Source organism: Colias eurytheme, chromosome 12, assembly GCF_061535395.1.
Source record: "Colias eurytheme isolate Ceu_HAF_F1 chromosome 12, ilColEury1 Martin Lab GWU primary, whole genome shotgun sequence".
Lineage (NCBI taxonomy): Eukaryota > Metazoa > Arthropoda > Insecta > Lepidoptera > Pieridae > Colias > Colias eurytheme.
The window spans coordinates 11379205-11397967 of record NC_142991.1 but is presented as its reverse complement, the minus strand read 5'-3'; the positions used below and the strand labels follow the sequence as shown (position 1 = coordinate 11397967).

Genomic DNA, 18763 nt, shown 5'->3' with positions numbered 1-18763 from the left:
AAACTGACCAACGTCGTTGTATAAAAATAGTTCCTAATTCATAATTTTTCAGCCTTTTCTATATTTCTATCAGAATTATATTAAAAAAATATTGAGAATAATGGTACCTTGATGGTATGTTCTGTTAATTGTTATGTACTTACCTATAACCATCTATAACTGAGATGAAGGTTTACATGACGTATTTCCATATTGCGTTTCAGCACAGAACACTGTATCTCTACGGAAACATTATGCGGACCCCGCAATATTATTATATTTTACCGGCTCTGTTCTGAGTTCGGGCCTGTTACTTGCGCCCTTGTTGTTACCATTTAATTTTATATTCTACCAGTATTATTCTATTCCGAGCTTTATAGTTTTTCAACGAATTTAATAAAAATAAGTTGCATTTAGCATGGATAGAAATTAATCATTCGTAAAATGTATGTAGAAAGAGAATTATGTTTCTTCATTTCACCGGTTCGCCCAGGCGTTACTCAAAACATCGTTGCTTTACCTATGTTAGTTTTTGTTATACCTATTATAGTTTGAAATAACACATCGGTAATGGTAATTTTAATGTAAAGCAATTGAAGTATGATTATGTATATATATCTGTAGTACGTAAGAGGCGGCTGCGACCGTGTCGCACTTTAAGTGCCTCGGCCGATAGGTCTACTCAATTGGAATACAAAGAGACGGCAGCGGCCGCCGGGGCCAAGGGACTACGGGAGCGGCGCGTTGGCCCGAACATTTAACGAACTACGTAGTCTATCTGAATCAATATCTGCGTAGAACATGTATACCGCAACAAACTGCGCGTGATTTACACACAACAGATAATAATATGATGACAATCGATCGGCGGGTCACGCAATCGACGCATCGTAGATACCGTGCAGAGGTCGAATCGGACGCCTATCACCTATGTAGCATCTCTCGAGTTTCGTCACCGGGCAACGAACACTGGACGTGGCAGTCAGTGGAAAGGGGCTACGAGGCGCAAGCGGACGGCTGTGCGGGTGCAGCTAGGGTGCGGAAGAGCCGGCGACCTTGCTCGTCCTTGCGGCGCGATAACGCGGCTCCGTGGAAACGTGGTGGCGAGTCGCGACCCCGCTATCGCGCCCTTTTAACCGACCGCGCCGCGGCCGCAGGCTCACTCGCAGCGTGCACCTCCCGCGGCCGACACGCGAGCTGATGCTGATACACTCGCGATTCGCACCTCCAATTAGCAACGTTATCCTCTGCCGCCGAACTTGACTCTCGTGCTAGGTTAGCGTCCCGCACTATTCCCGATATCGCTATGCTAATACCGTGTTTGAACTAACGACGAGCCTTTAAATTTCAGATCGAGCGTAGATTACGATGCCGGGTGCAGTGATGAACGGCGGGCGGGCAGCGAGCGAAGAGGACGTGGTGCTGACGGGGCTGTCGGGCCGCCTGCCGCAGTCCGACAACATCGAGGAGTTCGCACAGCAGCTGTTCGACGGGGTCGACCTGGTGACGGCTGACGACCGACGCTGGACGCCCGGTAATTCTTACTACTCTTATGTTTACATGTTATAGAGTAAATTAATGACAAAGTTGATGTACTTGGACCATCTGACCCGTGCCCGCTTCGTTGGGCGTTCGCGTTATATTGTTATTTCACATAAAAATTATCTTGTTAACAAAGTTCTTGATTCATGCAGAACACGTTCTCAGCTTTACATATTTTTTTTTATTAAAAAAATCTAACATAAAAGTTAAATATACCTAGTTAGTAGTACTTACCACATACTTTTTTGTTTGACTAATAAAGACCACCATTTTTGGTCATAGTTTGCTGTCAACCGTTTAGTCAGAATATGCCGGTGAAGCATCTCATCTCATTCGCTTTTTCTCGATTTGATGTACATAATACAAATACATATACCAACACATATACTACGCAGTCATACTGATTTTTTTGTTCAACCATAACGTCACTCCTGAATGGTGTTGCTTTCAGTTAGATAATTAATAGATGATAGACAAGCATTTTAGAATCAAGGAAAGAAACGGTTTTTATTTTGTTTTTCTCCTTGAGCATTCAACGATGTCTCGTGTACAAAAACAAATTGCAATAAACATTCGCAAATAAGATAATAATTTTCTTAAAACTGTCATAATTAAGATTTAAATATTTGAATCCATAACATTAATATACCCTACATTGAGTTTGAGAGTGACTATATTTGTGAAGGAAATATAGTTTAGTAATTAATTCATCCTCATTGAAATCAAAATAACTCACATTTGATTTTTACCGTTGACACATGTTTGTGTAAACAAGTAGCAGATTACGTAAACATGTTCTGTTGACGCGCCAAGTGTAGGAAAATAAAGCGTTTTCCGTTCCTTCTGGAGCGTCTCTCCCCCGCGCCGCCCGCGCGCTGCCAGCGCTCCTGCGGCCTGCGCTGATAACGTTCGCTCACGCATCCTCATGGGTTTTCCTTCTCCAATTCTATTTGCTTTTGCAATTATCCTTATTATTTCAAAATCATGTTCAAATTTGTGCTGATACTATCAAATATTATAATGAAAACATAGAACTATTGTAAAATCCATTTATCGTAATCTTTACTTATTAGTAATTTAGCAATGTACATAATATCTTATATTATGTTGATTTATAAAAAGTACATTGAGAATAAAGATATAAAAGCCTTTAGTAAATAGCGATATATTTTTGCACGATGTGCTCACTAGGTAGTTTAGGAGTTGCACCGCAAATGTTTGTTTTGGTAAATTGTTTTTAAGGCTATTTAAGTGTCAATTTCAATTTGTGAACCAAATAATAAAAAAAAAAAAAATTATTTATTGTCGTTCTTTTATAATTACGCATCCGAACTTTTTGTTATTCACGACTATAACCCGAGTAGATAGAGAATAGACCTGAAGATGGCATCCGCTCGCATGCGTTCTCGCTTACTCTCTATCGCTGTCTATTCTAAGCTGTCTATACCACAGACATGTATATTAAGTAGACAACGCAAGTACCGCGATCTGTATGAAAAACAAGCGTGTCATATTTTTTGTACTGACCTTGACGCGTTATGACGTCACGAGCGCTTTTTGGTCATTTCATTTTACGCTAAATCGATTAGGACGCCACTCGCGCGGCGATTCATATTGATATGACATAATAATATTACCTATAGTAGATATAGGTACTAACTGTATAATTTGAACTTCATTGTTACCAAATTATGTATAATATATGTGTAGTGTATGTCCTTCCCTATTATCGGCTCTTAGACGCACACGACCTCTCACTCCGACCGCCTGCAGCCAACTGAACTGTGTGAGCGGTGTCACCGTTGCACGTGCGCAAGAGATGACATAATACTTCCCTCTCTTTCACTCACATACACTACATCCCTCCTTTATTTTAGAAATTTTTAATTTTTTCAATTAATTTTATTTAATAAAATATTATGTTCTATTCGGGTATGTTATATGTATGCTTCTATTCTAGTCTATACCTAAGCACCAGTATCAGTCAATGACCTATTATACTAGTAGACGCGGCATACGCCAACATCATTGCACTAAAAAAACAGCGTAATTAATACATACCTACTTACTAACGCATTATCACCAATACAGTTGTTCTCTCTTTCACTCTCACGCACGAGACATAATACATGTCTCACTCCTGTACTTCGTAATAACAACTGCCGATTAAAATATAAAAAGAACGTCCAGCCACGACGCTAAATGGTGCGTAACTAAGTGAAACTCGGGCACTTAGCTGAGTTTTTTCTTGCCAAAATAGAGAGCGGGTAACGCATCTAGCTTTTTTATATATCATAGGTATCAGTTAGTAAACACAGCTCAGGGACACGTCCGCTCCATACCAGCGATAGAGTAGAATGTGTCACCTGGCCTAGTAATATAATTCTATCTATATGCAACATCTCTCCTTTTCATTTTTTTCTTTTTTTTTTCCATTAAGTATATGTATATTCAAAATTATAATAATTTTTACAATATATGTATTCAAATCGATATTAATTAATAATTTTTTCAAACTCAAACCTTCATTCATCAACCATACCTCGTCCAGAAACGTTTAAAACGTTTCGTCAGTATAAGGACAAAATATGAATTTACCACTGGTTCGGAAAGCCGCCTCAACAGAGAAGAGCCGGCAAGAATATATAGGCATATAGTCGCTCCTTCAAAATCATAGAAATGTAACATCTTACATAGGTATTTATAATAACAATAATGACAATTTATTTAAGTATACGACAATCTATCATGAATAAGTTGTATACTTATATTTAAGTTTATTAAGTCATTATTTATTTATTAACCAATGGGACGAAATCGTTTTCAGTAACTTAATGTTCCTTCTGTAACTTAACTATACTTTTGACTAACTGTACCTGTTCTGTAGGTACCTGTACTTAACCTGTTTTATTTTTTCCTTACATGATTATTGCACTACCTTGTTGATATGTCTCACTCACTATTTATCATGACCTGCACTCCAGGTCATTTAGAAGAGGTGAATGCTGCTTCTTCTGACGCATAATTTAATTCACTTTACCTGCACCGGCATCTGCACCATCTAAGTAACCACTGTCTTCCCACATATTAAAATTATTAATAAACTATAGCTGCAAACCGAATTATTACCAAGTGAAATGCCTATAGACTGGGTACATACTTAAATGCTCGGTTATTATTTAATATCTATATTCTGTATATGTACTTCGTTACTAAAACAATATATGTTCCGATTTTAATTCAATATACCTAATAAAATCGGAATGTAATATAATATGTATATATCTGTACCCTAAATAATATAATATATATTATACGGCAAAATTGTAACCAAACATTAATTGGTTCATTATTTATTCTTATTTAAGCAACAACAACTTATCATAATGATCCTTAGGCACAAGGAAGATTTGTTTATTTATTCGTTTGTCCGTCTCTCTTTCATATCGCAATAAAGCGATTTATGATATATTTTTGGGTGATAGTTTAGAGGCTAGAAAGTGGCAGCCTTTTTTATAGCGCATTAAATATATTTAATTCATACAGATACATAGTATTACAACGTTAAGGTTCATAATTATCAATTATTTAAATACCAACTTTTGGGTATAAACCACTCTGACAGAATTATAGTCTTAGTGGAGCTTGCTCTGCAACAGTACAATATCATACTATACTGTGCCATTGACTTCTATTGAACCGCTTTTAGCTTCACCTGTATGTTCGTATGACTGTATGCAACCGATTCTTTTCGATTCGCTTATGACCTACCCAAACCGTACAGATTTAACTTCAGTGGCAATATTACAACAATTTATTGACAATACAATAATGAATATTTAGTAAAGCGTGATTAATAATGTATTACTTTTTTTTTATACTTCTTATTGTAACCTCAACACACACGCGGTGTTGTTCATTGTATGATTATTACATTAATAATACATAGGTATATAAAATACAATTAATGTAACGAACCTAAAACGAATCAGAATGTATCATTTTGTTGATGACTTTTTTTATTTGTTACTTATGATAACATTTGTATTTGTATTGTAATGACAATAATAATGGCTAGACATTAATCACACATTAATGGTCTGAAAATAAGTAGTTGGATACATATTTTTTTTTAACTGAACAATGTTAACTGTAACAATCAGTAATACAAATTTAACTGTAACAATCAGTAATACAAATTTAACTGTAACAATCAATAAAAACTTTGTTTTCCTATAACTATATAAGTATTTGCATAAATTAAGTAATTAACTTGAATTTACAATATTCAATTTTGCATTTCAAAATCAATACCACTATACCACCTCAATATTGTAGAGATTAATACTTGGAATTTATATTCTGACTAAGGCACGAATGGTGACCTTTTCGCGATAATACATTTTTTTTTTTTTTGCTTTGACAAGAAATCTTTACCGAAATCTTTATTTCTTAATTGACAATCTTTTATTCAATCTAGTACGATATCCATTATTTTTTCGCAGCGGTGTTAATGCATTAGGTGCGATATTTAATGTTCAAAAGATGAGCTCTTAAAAGATGTATTACGTAAGTACCTACTTTATGAATATGAAATCAGACCAGTCTTACAAACCACCATTAAAACTTGGATTTTATATGAATTACTACGTTGTAAATCTTATTAAATTCTTAATAACTTTTTAAACTTGTAAATAAAATTATTAGTGTATTGACTTTTATAATACTATTCACGTTGATGTTTGTGTTGCTGATTTTCTCGTCTATTATAAAATTGGTGTTTTTTAATTAAAAACAGTCGTTATTAATATAGTAGATAATAACTAGATGCACATGGTGTATGATTTTACCATGGTTCTTACATATACCTTGCATATACCAATACATATTTGCGGTATGATGTGGTTATGATCCATTTTTTATTTTACATTAAATGTTGGTCTTGAAATTGACCTTTATTATCTATCTAAAAATTTTAAGTGTATATTTGACAGGTTGTTTGTCACTATACACTATCTATCAAAGTAATCTACTATATAAAAATAAGTCGGGTTTTCCTTCCTGACGCTACAACTCCAGAATGCACGAACCGATTTCCACGGCTTTGCACTCGTTGGAAAGGTCTCGGGCTCCGTGAGGTTTATAACAAGGAAAAGGTGTCTCTGGTGCGAAACGGACTTCGCCAGGTTTGCTAGTTATTAACAATTAACGATTCATATTTTATGCCAACTGTCTATTGTCCAACTTTTGTCTTTCACGGTATATTATTGTATAAATTACGTAAAAGTCGTTTTCAACGTTCCAACATGTAATGATTAACAGTGTGTTATACCTAACCCCAAACCGGGGTGCTACATTTCCGCTGAGAGAGTGGTGTTATGCTACTGCTACGTTCCGTTTAGAAAGCTTCTACATACCCGCAACGTTCCCGCGCAGGGAATTGTCGCGTCCTTGCCACGTTCCGATAAGGAACCTCATACGCTGCTACATACCGCTTAAGACCCATCTTAAGTGGTACTACGACATTGCTACGATTGCCGCTGAGGAAATCCTTCTACGTCTTGCTTGCTTCGGCTCCTTAATTCCTGTTGAAGGAATTCAGCGACCAACCCTAAAGACACCCTACCGCCTATCCTTCGCAACGAGACGCGCACTCCATCTTACGTCCACCTATATCAGTAAGAGCCCTACCGGAGGGTTTGGACCTAGGCACACCACGACCCTTATTGTTACTGATATTTGTATTTTATTTTATTAAATAACTAAATTAATTGCCGACTGTATGGTGAGTATCCAGTTCTTATTATTATTTTTTTGTTTCCACCTCACCTACAACGCCACATAGTATATACAATAAAAATGAATAGCCAAATATGTTGCTAAGTGTAAAACTCAAACCTCGGCACGCAGCGTATCGGCTCGACCAATTCAGATAATATTCATGTTCCAATTCGTTTAACGAACCGATAAAAGGCGAAAGAGCATTACAACGTCTGCCAGGTGGGTAGTTTGAAATAATGAATATTGAGACTACTCTGTATGTCTCTCATTCCATTTATTTTTGTTTTCGAATATTCATTGTTTTATTACCTTACCCTGTTTATCATTATTATATTATCACTTAACCTGTCTTTATAGTTGTCGGTTAAATGTGCAATACCTATCGCAGATATTTTAGGTATTGTTATCATTATGATTATTCTTTCGTTGTTTAACAAAATCTGCTATGAAATTATGAAAATATTAAGTCACTTTTAGATAAGAATAATAAAATCTACTGTAAATATTTTAGTATTTACTGTATGCTCTTAAAAATTGTATTATTCCATTTTTTATTTGGATATCAATACTAACCGTAAGTAATTTCGAAGATAGAATCTTACGAACAATACTTCACTGTGAAATGGTGACGAACTATCACTTTTCTTTTTTTAAGATCGCGTATTTAAGTGCATGAATTCGCAATATGGGCATCACCCAAAATATAAACATTTTATACGAGCATCACCCGTATCACATTACTGCAGGCATCACCTGTATTGTAATTATATTACGACTACCAGGCATCATTTGGTATAAAATTACAAAGTACACACGGGCGTCACCCGATTTTTGTTTTTGCACTACCAGGCATCATCATCATCTGGTATAACATTACAAAATACACACGGGCGTCACCCGATTTTTGTTTTTGTACCACCAGGCATCATCTGGTATAACATTATAAAATACACACGGGCGTCACCCGATTTTTCTTGACCACCAGGCATTATCTGGTAACACAGTACAAATTACGTACACGGGCGTTACCCTTTTTAAAGTGAAACTTTTATTACATCGTCTCAAACTTTTTGGTCTGTGCAGCGCATGTCGCGTGACGGTCGGCTGCCGAGCAGGTATAAAGCAGTGTTCGGAACCGTTCGAACAGTTTCACTTTTACCGTGGTTTCATAAAACCACACAACATTTTTTTTGTCAGGCTTCATCTTGTAACATTATAACTTAACAACAACAACTTTAGAAATCCCTTGTCGTGGTCCACATCACCATCGAAACACATACATCAACTTACATGAACTTCCATAATGTTACTATATTAGCCTGTCCAGGAAACTTACGTTCCTTGCATGATAACCATTAATTAATTCTTTAAGCAATAATGAATAATCTTAAATAATACTCATGCAACTTCACATCGAGTAATTAAATAAGATATAAGTGGGTATTTGGTATAATTATATTTTTGTAACCAGACAAATCTATTCTGAGCTGATAGGGAATCGAACCTTCTTAGCTCATTTAATCATGTTTAACCAATCCTTTAAGCAAGTTTTTACATATCAGTATCAATAAATTTATATGTAAACAAATGTCCCAAAATAATAATCTACAGCCTCGACTAAACAAAATATCACATTTAGTCTCGCATAACGCAGTTACAGTCCTATGTGTACTACGTGAGTACATATACTGGACGACGCTAGCTGTATACCCGTACACTGTACAGTGTATTTATCAAACAGGCACCATACGCTCGAGCAATAAAGACAGCCCGCGTATGCATTGGTATCAGTGTAGTTATGTATACGAGAAACAATTGACAACACCTACTTTATCCTTCTGGCTACAATTATTTAATAGGTTTTGCTAAATCTTTGTGTAAACGAAACCTTCGTTTTCTACGGCGCGGAGGCCGGAGGCCTCTCGAAAGGCACGCAGTCGCACATGTTATTTATCTACTTTGTGCGGATATTTTTTTTTTTATGTAAGCGGCACAAAATATCATAATGAAAATAGGTATGTGTGTATATTATTATTAACTTTAATATTCCCTTCGATGTAACTCGACTGTGGATATAATTAGTTCAATAGTTATCACAGCACACCTATTTCCTCCCTTTTTTTTTTGTAAATTTTTTTTTATTATCAAAAAAAAAATTACTTACATTTATTCCCGATTTACCTCGTCGCCAAAAATGTAGTGTATGTCCTTCCCTATTATCGGCTCTTAGACGCACACGACCTCTCACTCCGACCGCCTGCAGCCAACTGAACTGTGTGAGCGGTGTCACCGTTGCACGTGCGCAAGAGATGACATAATACTTCCCTCTCTTTCACTCACATACACTACAATATGTCATACTACTGATAGTGTACGAGTATTCATTAAACCATTAATATGTATTTTGTGTTAAAATAATCTCAAAAAAGCAAGTGAAAGTTTGATAGGCAATACATAAATAAATAAATAATTATAGGATGTTACAGCTACATTACATATCTACAAGTCCAACCGAAACAAATACAATGTATGTTCCAATATAATCTAGTGTAGTTTAGATCCTGAGAAAGAACATAGGCTACCTTTTATTGCGAAATACCACGGGCGAAGCCGGGGCGGACCGCTAGTATTATAGGTATAGAAGAAAGATTTTTATTTGTGTACATGCAACCTACTGTATAGAATACATCACCAATAACTGCAAAATATATTCCCCGGGTTAAATAGAGCCTTGAGGATCGTGTAGTGTGCTATAAATTTAAACATTTAATAAATATTCTGTAGTTATCCTATTAGAATCCCATTTGCATTAGAACTAAGTGAAAACTTCTAGTGCGGTAGTTTTAGTTTAGTGTACAGAGTAGAGTAGCGCGTGCAAAAGTAGGAAAGATAAAAATAGTTTGCATCAGCTGATGTTACATGTTGATATCGATAAGCGTCATTACTTACATTTTAACCGTGTAAAATGCAGTAAAGTATTAACAACAACTGTTATGATAAAATGAATAGGTACTTAGTACTTACCTACATTATAGTAAAGTGTAATTGAGTTGATAAACATAATACATAAAAGTATGGAAATACATAATAGTTGTTGTTGTTGTTGTCACGCGGAATTACAATCAATTTGTGATGGATTCGCTCATTCTTGCGAGTGTGAAATGAATGAGTCGTATTTACTAAGAAATGAGAATTCATTGGAATAGTGTGGTGTCAGTGATAAGAAGAAGCGGGCGCGACTTCCGAGACCTTAATTCGTCGCTTACGCATCAGATATACTCGTATTATCATAGACTAATACACTCAAGACTAATCACACTTTAGATTCTATTAGTCCATGGTATTATTAAGAGTATTCTGCACTATCTTATCTAAATCGGATGCGTTTTCCGCTTATCGATTGCTTTTTGATATTATCTTTATATGTATAGGTATGTCGCATGTACATATTGTCAAACCGTTACATAATATTATAATTTCTTTATATAGATCTGAACTTTTTTGTGGAAATAATTTCTTAAAATATTTATTTGTTAGGTAGGTGCTTGTATCGATGTTTGAGAATATGAATGAGACTGTATAGGTACTGAATTTACATCCATGTACTATTTATTAATTATCCCTTATTCAAACGCGAGCCTGTGGAGGAGCTAACTAAAAAGTAAGATACGTTCCTGGGTAATTTTGGGTCGTAGATTTCAAAAATACACACAAAAAAGGGGTTAGTGGGGGGGAAGTACCCTTTTTTCGGTGGGAAGTATATATCCCGTCATCTGTTCTCTCTTGTAAAAAGTTTGTAAAGGTGGGAACTATAGCTCCCAGTGTCCACTCCAGACATCAATATTTTAAAACACTAGTTAGTTGCCCTGACTCCACTTGTGAATTTAATGTTATCGTAAAAAATTATAAAGATCAAGTTTTTTAATAAAGGAGGTGAAAGTACTCATCAATGCAAGTTTTTTTTACTGAGGGAAGAATTCGGGAATTGAAAAATGAATGACTTCAACATAAAAATGGCATTTTTCTACAACAAAATAAAAACAATAGGTAAATTGTAATGTATTGAGTTAAGATTTCTAATTATCTGATCAGGAAATAACGAATAACAATAAATAAGTTGCTTATACCAACTAAAAAAGATTTTTTAGACACACAGATTTTATATATAGAATTTCCGAATGTCGTGTGCAGTGACGAACACTGGGATGATATCTTCCCACTTAAAGACTTAATTTCAATCGACTCTACCAAGGTATAAAACAAAGATTCTGGGCATATTTTTACGTTTCACGCAACCGTAATATAGTCTAGTTTACATAGCTAGAACTCAAATCTACTTATCTAATTTTTTTTGAGCACTACACCAAAAACTAAAAAATAACGGTCGTTTTCGACTGCAAAATCACGTCACCTGACTTTGACGTGTGTTTACCATGATATGTAATAATTTTCTGAAAAGTGTTTCCATGAAAAAAGTTGTCTAAAATGTTAAGATTGCGTAGATAAATATTACACTGCATTAGGTTTAAGCATATAAAAATAAAACACGATTTACTTCAAACTGAGACGTGGGAAGTATAGCTCCCAGCGTTTTAATAAGGGTTATTATATCCTCATAGTTTCGATAAACATCACACAATAACTCTGTTGTATTTACAGATTTGGTTACGCATTTGGCACCACTTAGGTCATAATTAACTATTAAGAAATTTCAAGGTCATTTAGCAGGTACGTTTATAGTAACTATTACTAAATCACCAGCTAAATCATCACCGTTGAGCGGTGATGCCTGCGTTGGACTCCATGTACTATGCGTGCCAATTATGAATAGGACTGTCAAGACGCCATATTGTTCAGTAATACGCGCTAACTTCATTACCAAAGCGTATGGTGTGCAAAAAAATCAATAAAGAAATTATATTCAGTTTAAATATTTAATGTACGCTTTGTTGGTATTTCTAATACATTTCACGCCAAATTTATTATGAATGAGTAGGATTTGAAAATAAAAGCACGTATATAAAAAAAAAACATATATTTTATTTCAGTTTTTATCAATCGGATAATATTTCCTCTACACCACTTAACACAGCGTCATCGTCGTCGTATTCTGAATCTTCATTGCTGTCGCTGTCACTGCTATCTCCGCATTAACTATGAAAATGTTAACTTTTTATGAATACTGTTTCCACACCTGTATAATTAATTTATCCATAATCCATCAGTGAAATTCAATAAATAGTATTTTTTAATGAATATAACGATTATACAATAATTAAATATAATCATGAACAATAAAAAATAATTATATGAAAATTCTTTTTCGCACATTTTTTTGCTGGCAGTACTAATTTGATAGTTTTCGTGTGAAGTTGGCAGCAAACGCGGTCCTATTCTTAGTTGGCACGCATAGTACACGTTGACACGCTTCTTCACTACTGTGGGCATACATTTTGTTATTCTGTTTGTTGCAGCACTCCTCCACTGTAAAAAAATTTTCATCTGAAAACAGGATTTCACGATGCATTTTTCTCGCGTATCGTTTAAACAAAAATCGATATCTGTCCAGCTTTAACTTCTTCAAGCGTGCGTAAAGAAGATGCGATGTTTTTCTACAATAAGCCCGTAGCCCTAGGTCCCCGTTAAACATCCTTTTACATGTCGTTCTGCTAAAGCTCATCTGCAGTGCTGACTGTTTTCGATTTCGGACCGGACTTTTCCTTATTCGCACCTTTACTGCATTAATCACTGCCGTTGTCCTAACCGTACGAGGACGACCACTTCTCTTCCTATTTTCTACTCTTGAATCTTCCTTTAATCGTTTTATAGGGCGATCAACAAATCTCTATGTAATTTATAAATTTTTAAGCAAACTGAAAATTGTACTTGTCGCGTAACTACAAGGATACAGAGCGAGAACAACGACTCTGTCTTCTTTTTGCATCTACTCCATTGTAACAAATACGTTATTCTTATAAAATGTTTCTTATAAAATGTGTAAATAATAATTTGTCATCAGTAATTGTTTTTTTTTGTTATTATAATACTTTTAATAATTAATTTTGCAATATTATTAATAATTAATTATTGAATCTTTTCCCCACCACCCAGGAGATAGAGTCTGGAAGCGCGTTTTTTTTACGTCGAAAAGCAGGGCTGAAATGTTCTGCAGTGTGCTTCCATTGTTGTGGAGTCTGGGAAAAGAGCCAATAGCCAATACATATACATATTATGTATAGTTACTACTGAAAAATAGTACTCACTTCTAAGCGCTATTGACGTGATGAAAAAATGTTGTATATAAAAGTTGTTCCTCGAAAAACAATCTACAAAAATGGTCTGATATCATTTCTTCTTAAAATTATAAAAAAAAGTTTTATTGAAAAATATAAACATCTCTAATTTCTGAACATTTTCGCTTATAACTTTTTTATTTATAGTTCTACGACAAAAAGTTACTAGACCAAAGTTGTAGAGAATTTAATTTGCAACAAATAATGTTCACATTGTTTTATTATCAGATAAATAGTTTAAGAGATATATCGTAAAAACCATTCCAACCGCTATTTTCAAGATGGCGGCCGTGGGACAAGGGTGGCGACCCCACAAACTTGGTTTTAGCTTCACACTGACCCCCCCTACATATCAAAAAAACAAAATTGCATCCTCTAAAAAACGCAAGGTTAGGCCTAAAAAATGAACTAAATCCAGAAAACGTTTGGACATTTTTTCATAACCCCGAATTTTAAAATTTCGAAGTATTGTTTGCCATAATTATAATCGCAACTCCGAATTTCATTTGCCCATTTCTTTATTTGTACGACGTTTTACAATCCAGACGAATGAGTTCCAGACATACGAAATCTAAATGCACAAAATCCAGATGACCGTAATCCATATGCACGAAAGCCAGATTTTTAAAACACAAATTTTTGAAATACAGTTAATTGATATCCAGACAAACAATGTCCAGATTTTTGAAATTCAAATAAACGATATCCAGCAAAACGTAATCCTTCCAGGGGGTCACAGTTCAAACCTAACCTAACCTACTGAGTCGAATTTGATACTTAAACCTTTCTGTAATAGGCAAGTAAAACAATAGCGAGTCAGTTCTAGCGTGGGGGTCGTAGTTCAAACCTAACCTAACCTACTGAGTCGACTTTGACACTAAAACCGGTCTGTAATGGACAAGTAAAACAATAAATTTACTTACTGACAATGTTTATTTTCACTCGATAGTAAAGGTATAATCACGATTGTATGGAAATCAAATAAAAAGATTATGAAAATCTGGCAATAGTTTATCTGTTATACGATTATATGGGAACCAAATAAAAAGATTATGAAAATTTGGCAATAGTTTATTTGGAAAATGGTACGATGGGAAACAAAAAAAAGTATTTTGAGAATCTGGTATAATGAGATCTGTATTATGAGAATACGGGAAACAAAAAATACTTTTTAAAAATCTGGTTTTGGTGCATCTGGAAATTGATTCATCTGGGAAATTAAAAAAGGAATTTTAAAAATTTGTCATTCATTACATCTGTCTTTTAAAAGTTCTAAGAACCGTTTTCGGGGTTTTAAGATTCGGGTAATAGAAATTCGAGTTTTTAATAGGTTACCATCATGGAAATAAAACATAAATGTCTTTGTTTTGCAAATAAATAAAAAGTTATATATAACTTTTAGTCAGTCAATCTTTAAATAGGTATCCACCAGTAAAATATAAAATAAAAATAAATGGTATTGTGTACACAATTTTGCAGAAATATACACTGCAGCCCGGATTCTGCCTCGAGGCACTGTTTAAATTTTAGTAGATTACGTCAACATTTAATGAAATGACGCAATGTAGGTTTTTTTTTCACTGTATAGAAAATTAATGATGTGTAAAAAGTAAATTTTAATAGTTACATATTGAAATCGTTAGTAATAAAAAATTTAAAAGCAATTATTTTTGTTATTATTGCAATGGTGCAGTCGAGTCGCTTTTCTTTTGGTGGTGGCGTGATCGTAATACATTATACAAAACACGTCGTTGTAGCGCCCGCGGGTGCTGAGTGTGCGCACGTCAACACATGACACAGCGCTCGGCGAGCGGCGGCCGGCGAGCGTCCACACGGAAGCGCTGAGCGCACACAGCGGCGCCTTTCGCAGGATCGTTCGATAGCTCTGCCGTCTGCGATACAATTGACGGCGGAATGCGAGCAGCGCGGACGGGAGCCTCCATTCAGTATTCACTCGCCTGCTAAATGAGCATTTGATGCGGAATGGGTGCATGACTCATGCGGCAGTATCAGCTTACTCAATAAAATATTATCGTCTTTATTTCGCAGAGTACTACAACATTTTTATAGTGCACGCTATACTTTTCACAAGGAAATAAATAATATTTACGTAACGGAACGGAAAGTTTTTATTATTTTTATTTCTTTGGGTATTTCTCGCGTATCACTAGAAGGCTCTCGAATGACCTTCAGGTTAAAGTAAATATTTACTTCTGATGTAAATTTGATCGTTTATGCCAACTTTGGTGCTCAATACTAAAAAAAACAACTCAATTGACGTCAAGTGAGATATTTATAGTGTTTATAGTAGGTATACCACATTATGATTAGTTACAACCCCTATTAACAATATCATTAGATTTTGTTAGTGATTTACAATCATGTGATGTTTTATTTTCCAAATAGTTATCGTCCGATCGTAAACTATACAGTTTTGAAATCAAATACAGTGTAAACTCTATACATATAACGACACTCGATTTAACGACAAACTCTCTAAAGCGTCAAAATCAATTGCCTTTGGTTGGTTTAGCAGTTAGCTTATCTACCATACAATGATACACTCTACATAGCATCACACCCACTCTCAATAAAGACAACAATTAAGTAATAAACTCGACGTCATGCATACCGAACTTTCTAAGAAATTCGTTCTTTTGTTTACAAATTGGGATTGCTTGCACTTGTAGACTGTTTTTGACCATGACTTACAAGGTATAAGTCTTGGATTATCTACTTATACATCTAAGTTATACATTATCATATTCTTAGTTGCTCACAAACTTTCAAACTGTAAACATGGCTAGTAAAAGAAAATCATTGTGTATTGACGAAAAAGTTTTATTGATACGCGCAATAGAAACGGGAGAGAAGATAAGTTATGTTGGCAAACGCTTTGGATTTAGTCGCTCTACCGTGTCCACAATATGGAAAAACAAGGAAAATATCCTCCAAGCTGAGGGCGAGGGAAAATCTTCCAAAAAATTAAAGAGAGTCTCTTCTCTCCATTTAACGACAACTCTATATAACGCCATAAAATGCACAGTCCCTTCGGTGTCGTTATATAGAGTTTACACTGTATTCATTTTGCTTTATTTTGCACAGGTCTCCACGGATTGCCAGAGCGCAATGGCAAGTTAAAAGACCTGTCCCACTTCGACGCCACATTCTTCGGCGTGCACGCGAAGCAGGCGCACCTGATGGACCCGCAGCTGCGGCTGCTGCTGGAGATCACGCACGAAGCCATCGTGGACGCCGGCCTCAACCCCGCCGAGCTGCGCGGCTCGCGCACCGGCGTCTTCGTCGGCGTCTCCAACTCCGAGACGGAGGAGCTGTGGACCTCGGACCCGGACAAGATCAACGGCTACGCCCTCACCGGGTGCTGTCGGGCCATGTTTCCGAACCGCATCTCGTACACGTTCGACCTGAAGGGGCCGTCGTACGCCATAGACACCGCGTGCTCCAGCTCGATGTTCGCGCTGGCGCAGGCGGTGAGCGCCATCCGCGCGGGGCAGTGCGACGCGGCGGTGGTGGCCGGCAGCAACCTGTGCCTGAAGCCGGGCACGTCGCTCAACTTCCACCGGCTGAGCATGCTGTCGCCGGAGGGCCGCTGCGCCGCGTTCGACGCGAGCGGGCGCGGCTACGTGCGCTCGGAGGCGGCCGTGGCCGTGCTGCTGCAGCGGCGCGGCGCCGCGCGGCGCGTGTACGCGGCCGTGCGCGGCGCGCGCACGAACACGGACGGCCACAAGCCGCAGGGCATCACCTTCCCCACGGGCGACATGCAGCGCCGGCTGGCCGAGGAGACCTTCCGCGAGGCGCGCGTGCGCCCGCAGGACGTCGCCTACGTCGAGGCGCACGGCACTGGCACCAAGGTACGGCGAACGTACCAAATACATATATTTATATAGAAAGTAGTCCTTATTTTTATTGAATACTTTAGTGTATTTTTGTATTGTCAAATAGTTACTATGGCCGCTTTCTGGCTCCTCGATTGGGCCCTAGAGGTTTGTAGTTGCCACCCGCACTAAAGTGCTCGTTGACTCGAACGAGCCCTAACTCGATAAAGTTGAGTCAATTAATTACTGAGTTCCACCTTCCGTTATCAAATTAGCTCTATGTTATGATAATTTTTCATGGCTGTCCAATTTGCATACAAGCTCAATCGGTAACCGGGATTGAAATTCGGTAATAAGAATAATAATACTCAAAAATAAAAAAAGACGGGTTGCCGGCCGAAGTGAAAACTTGCTTATTAACGTTGAGCATTTTTGATATTTTGGAATGGTATCCGTCTTACGCTTTTTCGATCAGGTCACGTGTCCTGACGCGAGTTTAAGATTTTATACCCATTACAGAAAAAGTGCTTAACGCCGCTAAAGAAGTTTTCACTTCAAAAACTAGTGGGCCTATCAAATTTCTCATGGGACCAATTCGAAACTATTCCGCATCAATTAAAATAGAAATCACGTAAATCGGTTCAGATATCTCGGCGAAATCGGTGTACACACATAAAAAAATCATATGTCATAAAATAATTATATCTACCCTCATGGATGTTAGTATATCTCAGCACCATAAATATATTGGAAAGCATAAACCTGGTACTCTGTTAAAGAATGAGAACCAGATCCATAATTATACATAGATTTAAACATGAAACAGCGACGAAAAAAGAAAAAAAAATACGCCTTTAGTCTGTTAAAAACAAAAAATAAGAAATAGAAACCAGAACAATTACAGTTTTTGTCTAGAAGCGGTCTTTTATTTACACATAATGAAATAAACTTTACGCGCGCACAGAAAACTTTTGACCGATTGGATAATTACTGTACTCAAAAAATGCATCAGAATATGGCCGCCGGCTAAATAGCAGGTCGGTAAAGGAACGGCTCGTTGCGACAGGTGGGCGACCCGCAAGAGGTGAACGCGATAGCCGAGTTCTTCTGCAAGGAGCGCACGACGCCGCTGCTGCTGGGCTCGGTGAAGTCCAACATGGGCCACTCGGAGCCGGCCTCGGGCCTGTGCTCCGTCGCCAAGGTGCTGGTGGCCATGGAGCGCGGCCGCATCCCCGCCAACCTGCACTACGCGGCGCCCAACCCCGACATCCCCGCGCTCAGCGACGGCCGCATTAAGGTATTGCGTCGCACCCTTATTTCATTCTGCGTTTT

At 36.9% G+C, this 18763-nt stretch overlaps 1 protein-coding gene across 1 annotated transcript in view; it reads left to right on the top strand.

The window, feature by feature from the left end:
* The first annotated feature begins 773 nt into the window (after positions 1–773).
* FASN1 (Fatty acid synthase 1) overlaps positions 774–18763 on the top strand; it is a 51329-nt gene continuing 33339 nt past the window's right edge. The window contains 4 exon segments of the mRNA XM_090107984.1: positions 774–1254; positions 1331–1513; positions 16701–17467; positions 18498–18728. Of these exon segments, the coding sequence (XP_089964110.1) occupies positions 1348–1513; positions 16701–17467; positions 18498–18728 (1164 nt within the window). The 5' untranslated portion in view covers positions 774–1254; positions 1331–1347.